The sequence below is a fragment of the Sinohyriopsis cumingii genome, chromosome 4 (assembly GCF_028554795.1).
Source record: "Sinohyriopsis cumingii isolate HCF-2022 chromosome 4, ASM2855479v2, whole genome shotgun sequence".
NCBI lineage: Eukaryota > Metazoa > Mollusca > Bivalvia > Unionida > Unionidae > Sinohyriopsis > Sinohyriopsis cumingii.
This window is the reverse complement of record NC_142964.1, coordinates 83,876,732-83,890,352: the sequence shown is the minus strand read 5'-3', so window position 1 is coordinate 83,890,352 and position 13,621 is coordinate 83,876,732. Positions and strand designations below refer to the sequence as shown.

The window sequence follows — 13,621 nt, the reverse complement described above, 5'->3', positions numbered from 1 at the left end:
TAATTATGTTTTCTGTCCAATTTAGTAAGTTTCTGCTGAGCAGTTTTGGAGGAGCCATTTGAAGCTTTTACCATCTTTAGAAATGGTGACCATATTCAATGGTGGTTGGATATCAGTTGTATACATCACAAAGCTAGGTTGCTTTCTGTATTTAGCAATGATGGCCATATTTGATTGCAGATCAGCCTTGGTTGCAAAATCTTGAAAGCCCTTTGTCTTAGGATGCTGACAAATTTGGTCTAATTCTGCTGAGTGGTTTTTGAGAATACAAGATTTTCCATTTTTTTACAAGTCATCATTTATACAAACTTTAGAGGTTTTCATGTCAGGATTGCTGTCAAGTCAGGTCAAGTTCTATGAAGCAGTTTTGGAGAATTTTTTTTAATTTAAATTATTTAATGGCAGCCATATTTGATGGTGGATTGTTATTGTTGATACTAAATTTGAAGCATTTTCATGCCTAAATGCTTTCTTTAAAATATATCAAAATTCTGTTGAGCAGCTTTTAAACTATTTAAACATTTTTCTATTTTTAGCAATGGTTGCCATATGTGATGGTCGATAAGCATCAGTTCTATCACATTGATGTAACTTCAAGCTGGGATGTTTTCTCTCAAATTTGGTCAACTTCAGTCAAGCAGTTTTTAAATGTTTTTTTACTTTTATTAATGGTGTTAACATCTGAAGGTATATCAGCATTATTTATATAAATTTGAATGGTCCAATGCCAGATATTTTTTGTTTAGTCAAATTCTTTTCAGCAGTTTTGGAAAATAAATCTATATTTTGAAATGGCGGCCACATGAAAATTTTGAAAGGTCTACATCTCAGGTTGCTGTCAAATATGATCAAATTCTGCTTGGCAGTTTGGGAAAAAAGTCATTAACAATTGTCTATTTTCATAATGGTAGCCATAGTTGAACTCATTAATACAAAATTGAAACACGTTTTTATGCCAGGTTGCTCTGTGCCAAGTCTGGTTGAAACTTGTAGGTTTGTGTATTTACAACAATTATCAACAGATAACAAATAGGTTTTGCTATTTTTAGTAATAGTGGCCATGTTTGAAGGAACATATACATCATTTGTATAATGTTTACAGGTTTTTATGACGGCATGTTGTCAATTTGATTGAATTCTGCTAAGCAGTTTTCATAAGTCGTTTAAATATTTTTCTAATTTTTTTGTAATAGTGGCCATGTTTGATGGCAGATTGTTCTAATTTGTACAAATCTATCATAAATGCTCACTTATTAGTCCATAATGTGCATTACGTACTGGAAGATCTGGGTCTGTTCAGTTTGTTAAGAGTAATGAACAGAACGAACAATACAGACCCTGGACTGCAGGTACATTATGCTACAGCAGCTCAGGATCTTTGTTGTTTGTAGTTTGACTTGACTTGTGAGTATATACAGTAAAAGTCCTTTATATCTGGATGTTTTCTTCCACAGCTGATGCGTACTGGTCTAGTTTTTTCAGAAGTAGTTAAAAACACACAAATGTTAATGGATGCATGATACATGGCAGGGTCAGACAGTAAGTAATGGCCATGTGAGTCAGCAAAAAACAACAAACAAAAATAGTGTTGAATGATGATTTGTACATTTATTTTATTCAAACTATTTTGAAATATTAATCCACCATTTGTAAATAATTAGTAAATGTACAAAACCTTTTACAAAAAACATAAGCATTACTTAAAAGATTTGGCACAAACAAAACAATCTAACAATTGCTACTCTAATGGTAACTGTATATATATATATATATATATATATATATATATATATATATATATATATATATATATATATATATATATATTTGCATGAGAAAATTTTATATTATATTGAGATGCATTACATTTGATGAGTGGGATTGCCAGTGTAATGGTTATCTGCAATACAATGACATTATCTCTAAGAAAAATAATCACTGAAATGTCTGGTCAACTGTGATCACTTCCTGCAATATATCAGCAAGTTACACATGGGAAATGGTTGAAGATATTCCAAACAAGTTTCCCTGCTCTACAGGCCAAAAATAATTATCAAGAATCCAAGATAGTTATTTCAGCTCTTTAACTGCTATGTTCCGAAATCATCTCCGATATTCTTAAGCAAAAACAAAATTTTAAGATCGCCACCATGTTGTCCCTATTGTATGTAAATTTGACACTATTTTCATTTAGGCCCAACTAGATATCATTAGACATATTTTGGAGAAAACTCCATGTCAGTATGACCGGTCATTCAGGAGGACCATTGATAGCAAGCTTTTCAAAATGCCATCACTGTTGCAATATTGGATGTCATATCAGCATAATTTATATTCAGGACAAGACATCATATAATGTCTTCTAGTGAAAGTCCCATGTCGTTATGACTTTCTACTTCAGAGCAGTAGTGGTAGGATTTTCAAGACAGCTGCTGTGTGGATGTCAGAATGGTATCATTTTCATTTAGAGCCAACTAGTCATCATGTCATTCAACAAAAACCTTACATCATATTTACCATACATCCAGGATGAGTAGTGATAAAAAAAATTTCAAGATGGTGGCCATATTGGACATAAGATCAGCTTCAATGTCATTAAGAACCAACTCACTATCAAAATCAAGTCCTCCAGCAAAGACTTCTGGTGAAAACCCCCCATGTTGTCATGATTTTCAATTCCTCAGGAGCAGTGACAACAATTTCAAGATGGCTGCCTTGGCAGCCATTTTAGATTTCAGAACGGCATAATTTTATTTGACATCAGAAAGGCAGCTTTTTAACTCTGGACCAACTAGATCTTGGGATGAACATTTGTGTAAAGTTTCTTGGCAGTTCGCAAAGTAGTTTAGAAGGAATAATTGTAACAAACTTGTCCTAGTGGATGGAGAGGTGAGAGGCTGAAGCTAAGGAATTACATTAAGAAAACCTTGCTCAGGAAAAACTGCATGTCTAAACTAACCACAAATGATCAAATTGGACATACTGGCAACATATAACAAGTATTCAAATTGCTGAATTTGAAATATACAAATTTTAGAACTAGCTTGCTTTCAACATATACATTTTTAAAACTTTATTTACATAAATAGTTGTTTGTATAGATTGTTGCATATCATCAATACCATCTAAAAAATTCATATATACATTTTCATGCAGACACAAAGTAATTATGTATGCATACCTAAAAAAACATTTTTTGTGGTAAATTGTGTTTATTTCACAACACCTGCCTAGTCATAATGTTATAAGAACATCCAATACTTGTGAATCCAGGCTCACAAGCGAAAAAGCCATTTCAAGCATCCTGGCTTGGTTAACAATGGTGCAGAAAAGTCATCTGCTTGCTTAAACACTAAGTCAGACAAGAGTATTCTCCCAATGGATATAGGGCTTAGTTGTCAATAACTATTGCAGCAGAAGGTGTGCTTGTATTATTATTGGTTAGTGTTACTGGCAAAAAAATACCCTATTAATATTAGGAAAGCAGTTAAGAGGTGGGATTTGTATACACTTACCCCCAGAGTTGACTCAAACTTTAGTCTCCTAATATATGGGAAACAGCACCATAGTGACAAAACTATGGGTCAGGGTGAGTGCTTAGTAAAAACACTGTGGGTCATGTGATAGAAGAGAACTTTTTGCTTCCATCAATCCAGTGGAAGTAGAGTGACCCATATAACTGCAAAGCCTGTTTTACAGCCATTGACCCCAGCGGGTTGAACTAAGGTTTTAGGATGTGAGTTCTCTGAGGCAAAAGCTAGAATAGGTCATCCCTGACCTCCACCCCATTTCAAGGTTATGTTGGTAGATGATGCAGTCTGCTTGAACTCTATGCTTGAGGTGACTGCCTTTTAAATAGTCAGTCAAAATACACAAAATACATGTTCAGCCATGTAAGAGTCTATAGCTGCTTCTAACAGGTGGGAGGGCTAAAGATTTTATGTAGAGGAAATAAAGGCCAGAAGGTTGGAAAGGTCTTTATTTTAGTCCATGTTCCTTCCTTCTATGATGTCTTAGCATGTCAGAGATTTTCAGAACAGCAGCCATTGATGATGTTGATGGCTAACTTCCTCTCTTTAGAGCAGTGTGTGAAACTCACCCAAAAATTTCACAAGCCCACAGGAACAGTACAGTGCTACCCATTTATCTTGACATCCTTGGGCCAGAAGTAATAGTGTTGACATAAGTGGATGTCAAGATAAGCATGGGGTTGGGGGCAAAGCTGAGAAAATCAAAATTTAGAAGACAAGTAAAATATGTTTATAAGGGATACCTTGTCATCAGTGCATAGGGTTTATACTTCCAGAAAATACACAATGGAAAATTTGATTAAATGAAGACAAAGGACAAATGCAGTTTGAATTACACTTGTATACTGACAACTGGGGGCCCCGAGTGGCCGAGTGGTCTAAAGCACTCTCCGTTATGGATCACTGCCATCTCACCTCTGTCTGCATGGGTTCGAGTCCAAGGCTCGGCTAACGTGAGTACGTGGGAAAGCCTGCCGGTAGCTTCTCGTGGGTCGGTGGTTCTTCCCTGGGTTTTCCAGGGTTCTTCCTCCACCAGTTATACTGGCCGCCATGTATAGCCTATCTTGTGCTGAAAAATGGCGTTAAACCCTAGAATAGCAACAGAACAGTATACTGACAACTTACATTTGTGTTACCTTTGTTATAAATTCCATAATATCTGCAAGTACAGTACCTGTACATGCACATGAAAAATCAACAGATTTGGGTGACATGTTAGAGAATTTCAGTATCAGTCACAGCCCATTAGAAAATATATACAGTTTATAAACACATCTATAAAAAATGGTAAACTTGTTTTATTTACTGTATAATACATTTTCAACCAACATGTGTCGCTAAACAATGGACGACAATATATGCATTGTCACCAACAGCACATGGCTGTTTAGTTGTTAGAGTATATACATGCTGCATGTACTTAAATTAGATTCTGGACTGCAGGAAACAATAAATGTAAATTTCTTAATGAGGCTACTAAGGGAAAAAGGATCCTCAAAGGGAATCACCAAGTTTTGAATAAATTAAACATAAGTAAACTAATTAAAATTCGTGAGATTCCCCATCTCCAATATCCTTAATAGCCAGATATTAAGTTTAAAGAGATTGTAAATTTAGTTTGCGTTTTATGCCATAGTTGGTAGCCATCATACGTATAAAGTTCCTTTTTTTCCTGCAGAAAATGAGCTTGAATGACAATAAATTTGTTCCAATCAAGGATAACTTTAGAAAATGCAAACACTGATCAGATTTAATTGCTTTTAAAAAAGTTTGGTGATGAATATTTTTAAGGGTGCATTTTTGTTATAAAAGATTGTAGCTGGCTTGTTTTGATGAATGGTGCAATGCAGTGGCAGCATTAAAGCCTGGTGGCAACATCAAATAATTGTAGATCAAAGTACATGTCTGAACTGGCAGCTTATTGACATAAATGATAAGAAATCAAAGAATTTCTTCATGCTGTAACCAAGGACTTTTGTCAACATGTACATTTTTTTATATCTCAATGTCGACATAGGCATGATCAGTTTGGTAGTATTAATAGACCATGGGACCGAGACTTTGTATTTTTGTCAACATAAGCATGACCAGTTTGTTAGTATTAATAGATCACAGTACTGAGACTTTGTATTTTTGTCAACATAAGCATGGCCAATTTGTTAGTATTAATAGACCATGGGACCGAGACTTTGTATTTTTGCCGACATAAGCATGACCAATTTGGTAGTATTAATAGACCATGGGACTAGGACTTTGTATTTTTGTTGACATAAGCATCTTGTTGACATAAGTGATGTTGATATAAGTGGGTAGGACTGTAACTTGAAAATACTGCTGGTCCTGTCCATAACCAATTGGTCCTACATTTCATCATACCAGAAGACAAAATGTAGTCAATGATGCAATGGTAAATTCAGGTAAGAAAAATGTCAGCCCTTAGTCAAGTTATTTATAAATGAAACATGGAACAAAATAAAACACTAAGTAGATACTTATATCATGTCAGTTTTATTACATTTTACTATTCGCATTTGTCATCCCCCTCTAGAAAGGCCACCCTCATTATAAGGCCACTTCCCTGCTACAATAGGGGTGGCCTTATAAGAGGGGGCCTACTGTAGATACTTATATGTAAATTTTATTTCATTTTAATAAATTGAGCATAACATGGCCACTATCTACTGACCAGTACAATGATGCTCATGGTCCAGCTGATCCAGATCCATACATAAATCATCCAGAGGCTTGGTTTCATAATCCAAACAGTGATGAATTATAGTCTGAATAAGAATCGGGATCCTCATCCACTGACTTTCATCAATAACAATGTCAGAACTATACCCAGCCTCCAAAGATGAGTCTGTGGTATCCAATGTACAGCTGCTAATAAAATTAGGTCTGCAACAAATATGAGACCCAGCAGTGGATTGCTGCAACTGGATCAAATGCATCCACATCAGCAGAATGCAGCTGAACAGTAACTGTTCAGCTCAATTTGTGTCTTTAGCTCAGTGAATTTTCACCTCTGCATATTGAAGTGTATAATATTTACCTAATTAAAACATCATCTGCATCATCTAGTTTTCATTAAACCAATTAAAATTTTTACTTAATGTGTATTTGTGATAATGGGTAGACCCAATTTTTTTATACCTGTGTCATGTGCCAGTTCCCAAAACTGCTGTGTCCTCTACCATAAACTCTTCCATAACTCCAACAACATGGCTGATTACATGTACACAGACCACTTTTGTCCTTTACCACAAACTCTTCCATAACTCCAACAACAACATGGCTGATTACATGTACACAGACCACTTTTGTCCTTTACCACAAACTCTTCCATAACTCCAATGACAACATGGCTGATTACATGTACACAGACCACTTTTGTCCTTTACCACAAACTCTTCCATAACTCCAACAACAACATGGCTGATTACATGTACACAGACCACTTTTGTCCTTTACCACAAACTCTTCCATAACTCCAACAACAACATGGCTGATTATATGTACACAGACCACTTTTGTCCTTTACCACAAACTCTTCCATAACTCCAATGACAACATGGCTGATTATATGTATATAGACCACTTTTTTCAGGATATATGGAATGAGCAGTGTTGCTCTGTATGTTGATACAAATGATGTAGAAATCAATTGTGCATGAAATGAATTTGGTAACTTTAGCTACATTCTGAGAGGCTTTCCTGAAAATTTAATTTGCTACTTTGGAATGCTGAGCTCTATTACAGTATTGTTATGGTCCTAGCATGCAGCCTGTCTCCATATTCAAAGTGAATCATGTAATCCAACTATTGTTTTCATTTGACAGTGTTGTTTTACTTTTGAATAGTTCTTTTTTCCCTTATTGTATTTTGATTTTTAGCCTTTGGTTGCATCCGTATACCTCCACATATTGATGTTGGGAATTGGATGCAGAACTTGTTGTCAGATATCCCATTGATGCAAAAGAGTAATTATTTGGAGTTACAAGCATCTAGTGTATGCAGAGTAAAAGCAAGTTATTTATCTTCTCATATCACCCAGAATCACATGTGGTACATGTATTAGTAAATAATTCACAATTTTTTAATTTAAGTTGGCTTTTAATATTTCTTTTAATAGCAAAAACAAAAAAAAATTGTTGATTAAATTTACTTGATATACCTAAAAACTCATCTGGCCAGATATACTTGCTACTAATTTTTTGCCCCAATCTGCCATGAAATTGGCTGGCATCAGACCAGTGGCAATTTCGCATGCTGCTTCTTTGAGCCAAACAAGAAAGTTAGCCATTTGTATTAGAGAGGCTTTTAAGGGGGTGATGTGGTTTTATTTATACCACTACAACAGAAACTCTCCACTTGCCTTTGTTTACTTTAGAGTGGTAGGCCTTCTTGAGTGAGCAATCTTTGTTATAAACAGAGGGTCTTTTTTATGGTTTGCCTGATCTGAGTCATACATGTAGGTTCATGCATTTTGGGACTGTTTCAGCTAGTAAAGAGAGGTCAGGATCTTCTTGGGAATCCGTTATTCAGTTTAAAAGTCAATAATATGTGATTTTTCCCACTTGAGGGGAGTGATCAGGACTAGTAAACACTCAAGTCTGCTACATGTATATGAAAGATCAACAATGGGCACTTAGCATGTCCACCTCATTACAACAAATCCAGCAGGCATATATACTACTAACCCTCCTTGGTGACTATACCAGGGGTCAGCAACCTTTTTTACATAGCGTGCCACTTTTTTTCTGGATTAATTACAAAATGAACGAGCACGAGCCACCAGTAAAAGAGTAACACTGTTAAAATTGAGATTTTTGGCTGCCCTTTTGCGTGCCAAAAAACCTCTTGATGTGCCACCTGTGGCACGTGTGCCTTAGGTTGCCGACCCCTGGACTATACCATTCAGTATGACTCAGCTAATTTCTGCAGGCCAGTGAATGCACTTGGGCACTGAGCCTTCCTGTGATCTGCTAGACCTAAAACAGGATTTGTTAATGATGTCATCACCCGGGAAAATTCCAAGCCAGGAAGCATAGGTCTGGGCACATGATTCTTCCTGGCTCCTGATGAATGCGATGACAATCAAGATATCAGATCGAATGCATACAACCTGTCCAGTCATTCCCACCACAAGTGCCTCCAACAGGGAAGTCATAAAAGAACAATGAAAGTATGGAATCATTTTTGCAGAGTGATATCAGGGAGAAAAGCTGGGGTCACAATCCAGTCCTTGTATTTTTTTATTTTTTATGGGGGCTTAAAATTCAAGGAGACTGGTATGACATCAGAGTCATATAAGCCTAATAAGTAACTGATCTCCAGCACAACTGGCAACAAGCTACTCAGTGGAAAGGTTTAAGCTATGTTCAGATTGCTGAAAAGCAGCCATGGGAATCAAGATGAACATGAAACCTATCACTACAATAACTGCTGCATGTTAAGGAAGGAATTTCAGTCCAATGGCTATAAGAAAGGTTGACTGTCCCGGACCCAAAATCTGCTGTAACTTCCACATGAAAGACTGACAAGTCTCTAGGCATGAATGGTACAATTTTGATTTAAGTCACAAGTGCAAAAAGAATGGTATGTTGACATTTGCATCTTGAAAGGTCTTTCTACATGAGGAGAGTCATGTACACAACTCAAACAAAATGATGGAGTTGCTCGAATGAGGGCAAGTCTTCTTTGACTTAGAGATCAATGGATGCTGAAACAGTAACAGGCCACAGCAGCCTAGATGGCAGAACTCTGGAGGCAGAAGCCAGAAAACCTTGTCAAGTGTAAAATTTAAGAGTAGATAGGAAAGTCTACTAAAAATCAAACCACATGAAATCTTAGTCCAGAACACACTTACTGATTATTTTTTTAAAGTTGATTTGCAAATACAGTATAACTTGTACATACAGTATGTCTTGTACATACAGTATGTAAACAATGTCTAAAAGGTTGTTTCAGATGGTGAACAAAGACTGGTAGTCTATTAATGTTGGGACATGTTTATTCCCAATCATTCACTTATGTTCAGGGGCTGGCAGCAGGCATTTGGAACCAGAGTATTGCCATTGATGGCACTGGGTTGTGACAGAGTCTGAAATGATGACAAAACTGTTTGGTGCCAGTCTGTTATACTTCAATAATATTGGGTAGTGTTAGATGCCTCCTACACTGGGAGTGACAGAGTTGCAGGTAAAGCAAGCTGAGTGTAGAGATGAATTTGACTGGGAGACGGTAGTTGTTGGAATAGTGTAATCTCCAAATGTTCCCTGAAACAGTCTGAGCTCTGGTACTGATGAACATGGGCATGAATGCCAGGATGGTTGTACATCTGGGTCACAGCTGGTGCTGGTGTCATTTTCACCAGGTGTCAGGTGCTTATATGTTTGGACTGGGTGTATAAGAAACAATGATCACCCATGTGGTTCAGTCAGGTTAAGTCTGGTATTACTTGCAGCAGTGCTATATTCAAGCTAGTTCATGACTGGTTAGAGTCTGAAGTTGTCACTATTGACTACACAAGGCAAGAGCTTCATATCCAGTATGATGGTGGTTATATCAGTGCTAAACTGTGAGTAGTCCTGGGAAGGGTGACGTCCTGGGGTGAATTCCACTACTGGCTATTGCAAGAAAAGATACTCATGTCTGATCCAGCTTGACCTCTGTAGCACATCAAAACTGGTCCCAATGGATTGTGTCATGGGAAACAATTCTTGCTGCCCTTAGAGCCTTGGCAAGAACGAGGCTGGATAAAGCATTAAAGGAATAATGATGTCTAAGTGTCTGATTAATATTTCTCACTGTCTTCGTCGCCCTTGGAGTAATGGAAATGGTCACCCATCTTCTTCAAACTATTGTAGAAATATATCCCAAGTATGTCCAATAAATGCTGATGGGATGAATATCCTCTGCTAACTTGGAACGCAATTACTACACTTAATTCTGTAATTAGTACGATAAAAACAAAGGCATATACAGGTGAAAATCAGCAAAACATCCAGTTAACTAGAAGCCTCTGATGGGGGGATGCTAACATCAATTTAATAGTTCAGAGAAATAATTAAATGCACTACAATGAAGTACAAGATTAAAATACAATATCAATCAAAGGCTAAGTATTGGTAAGTTAACAAAGAAGGTTGAATTACTGAATTGTAAGTTATAATACCTATTGTGTAAGCAATTGGCAAAAATTTGACTAACTGAATCATTGCATGATGAAGTTTACAAATAAAGTGATAAAAATTCATCAGGAATGAAGGTGGAGCAAGAATAAAGCTGTTAAATGGTGGAGAATGCTTCCTTGAAGTTAGACAAAACCAAGAATTTACTCTCAGGCACTGATAAAAGTGGAATTTGTAAGAAGCATACACAGTGGCACAAGTGGAAGTGGCAACTGACTACAGGTATTTTTGGTACCAATCCTTATATAAAAGGAAAAGTAATTGTGTCCGACTTCCTTAAAAAATCAAGCAGATAACATTTTAGCACCATGTTTGTGAAACCAAGATAGGACAGTTGTAACACCAATTTTGACTTGGGGGGAGAGGGCTGGATTTGTGAGGCACTGGATCTATTTCTAATAAATTATAATCAGGTAGTGTATCTGAAAGAAAAACATGATTGTGTATTTATGGTTAAAATTTGCAATATGTACTATGAAACTTTTAAATAAGGTGATTTTTATGTTTTAAGGTAAATGAATTCTCCAAAGAGGACATTTTGAAGAAAAAAAGCTAACCATCCTCTCCTTTTTACCAGAAAACTAACTGACAGAACTTCACAATCAAACCACGCGAGACCCTGGTCCAGGACACACATAAAGATAACAAATTTCAGTTAATTTGCAAATACAGTATACATTGTACATACAGTATATAAACAATGTCTAAAATGAATAAACAAATAGCTAATATATTAAAAGTGCTGTTAAAATCCTAAAAAGAACAATTAAAAATGAATGCTGTATCAATTTAAAACTGATACCATGCAGTGTTGTCTTATAGATAGAAATGTCCTGATCAAATAAATAACACTACAGCAAAGCATGTACAAATGCTGTTTCATACAGCTGTCACTCAAATACACAACAAAATTATGTCCACCAATATAATTCTTGTAAAAATCAGTCTCAACTAATATAGCATTAACCCAAATCTGCATTACTGTTAATTCAACATGATTTTAAGTAAATAACAGAAATCCTGATCTACTGGTGCATTATGGGACAGCAGTTTTGAATATGCCATGCAAAGGTTAATGGAGTAATGAACAAATTAATGATGAACTGTAAGCCTACTGCATGAGTACAAGTTAAATGGGTTCTTTTCATTCTTTTGCTCCTTCATTCATAGATAAGTCAGAGTAAATTATGAGGTTCAACCCTCAATAGACAATCATCTGTACTCTCACACCCACTAACCCCATGCCAACCCTCAACAATCATCTGTATGACTGCACTCCCTACCACAACACCCAACCTTGCCATGTCCAGTACCGATAGATACTGTCTGATGTACAGCAGATATCATTATTATGGAAACTGAACTTTATTAACTAAAGCCTACATAATTATAGGTTAGTGCATTTGAACTGGAAGATATGAATGAGTTTTTTCTGAGTAATACTGCACAACCTTGGCAGTACTGTATTAATCCCCCCAAAACGGGTTCTTATTTTCCCATGCAAAATGAGTGTACATTGTTTGTTTAAAAAGTAGTTCCTAATACACTATACTATTTTTAGACACGTGTAGTGCAGTATGAGTGTATGTGATTTGGATTTTTAATGTAGCTTTAACAATTTTTCAGTCATATCGCTACGATGTCTGCAGTGTGACAGTTTATAGTGATGTCTAGCACTGGGGCATCATGCCGCAGACATGTAGCCTGATTTCCCACCTAGTCACATTATCCTGACACCAGGCTGACCAGTCCTAACACTAACCTCTTAATGCTGAGCGCCAAGCAAGTTAGTACCATTTTTCGTAAGTCTTTGGTATGACTCGGCCGGGGGTTCAAACCCACGACCTCCCGCATCCGAGGCAGACACTCTAACCACTAGAGTGGTCATACAGTATGAAAAATACAGAAATATACTGCATGATTCTGACAAAAAATGTAAAGTTAATGGGGGGAAAAAAATGAGCATATAATTATTTTCCTTAGTTTGCTTTTGTGTGTGAATATGGATTTGAAATGAATTTTGTTATATATCAAACATAAATAATTCCTAAACATAATTTCCTTATTTTGGATAAATACAATGAAATTTATCAGCAAACGACTGACTCAAATGAATCAAAGTAAGTGATTCAAATTAATTAATGCTGAGATATTATTTGGTACTGATTAGCTTTGGTAATGAATAAAACCTTATGGAAATAAAAATCAAGTGTTTTTAATAAAATTTTAGATTCATTCACAACATTTCTATATATGTGTTTATGGAGTCCTTGAGTTCAATCCATGGGAATGAACATCTCAGCCACATTTTCTTTAGGAGACTGACAGAAACTTAAAATTCACTGGGTATTATTGCTGCATATACATATTTATGATAATAATATTTCAAAATGTTAGCATAAAATTTTAACGAATATGGCAGATGCAGTAAATCTTCAATTACAGTAAAATTTTGTGATAAAAATAATACTGATGCAAAACACCAACCCAAAGTACTTAAAATTTTGTATCAATGTATCCAATAAAAATAAAAATTTATTAAAATTCAGCAATTCCAAATTGTGGCAATAAATATCATCAGACCGTGGTATTGTGTTGCCGGATCTAGACATTACTGTAGTTGTAGCTGTATTGTGGATGTCCATCAAATTTGACCTGCTGACCATTTATAAGTGATTGAATCACCCACTGTGAGGACACTAGTGGTATGTTTAACTGCTGGGCTCGCTTTATGTGTGCTGGAGATATGCTGCTATCTGTTATTACTACTTCTGGTCGACTGCTCCCATCTACTGCCAATGAAAAATAACTTGAAGAATGTGCTTTAAATATAGAATGTAAATTTATCTGAACAGATAAATTCTTTTAAAGACTGTAATTTATAAAAATTTCCACAAA

General features: G+C 35.9%; 1 protein-coding gene across 2 annotated transcripts in view; it reads right to left on the bottom strand.

Annotated features, from left to right (window-relative positions):
- Positions 1-1,583: 1,583 nt before the first annotated feature.
- LOC149801567 (TP53-binding protein 1-like) overlaps positions 1,584-13,621 on the bottom strand; it is a 78,706-nt gene continuing 66,668 nt past the window's right edge. Inside the window, exon 16 of one of the 2 annotated variants that reach the window (XM_089955789.1) lies at positions 1,584-13,515. In XM_089955789.1, coding sequence (XP_089811915.1) covers positions 13,328-13,515 — 188 coding nt within the window. In that variant the 3' untranslated portion in view covers positions 1,584-13,327. The remainder of the gene's footprint in view (positions 13,516-13,621) is intronic. The other variant, XM_089955790.1, reaches the window with a different exon arrangement.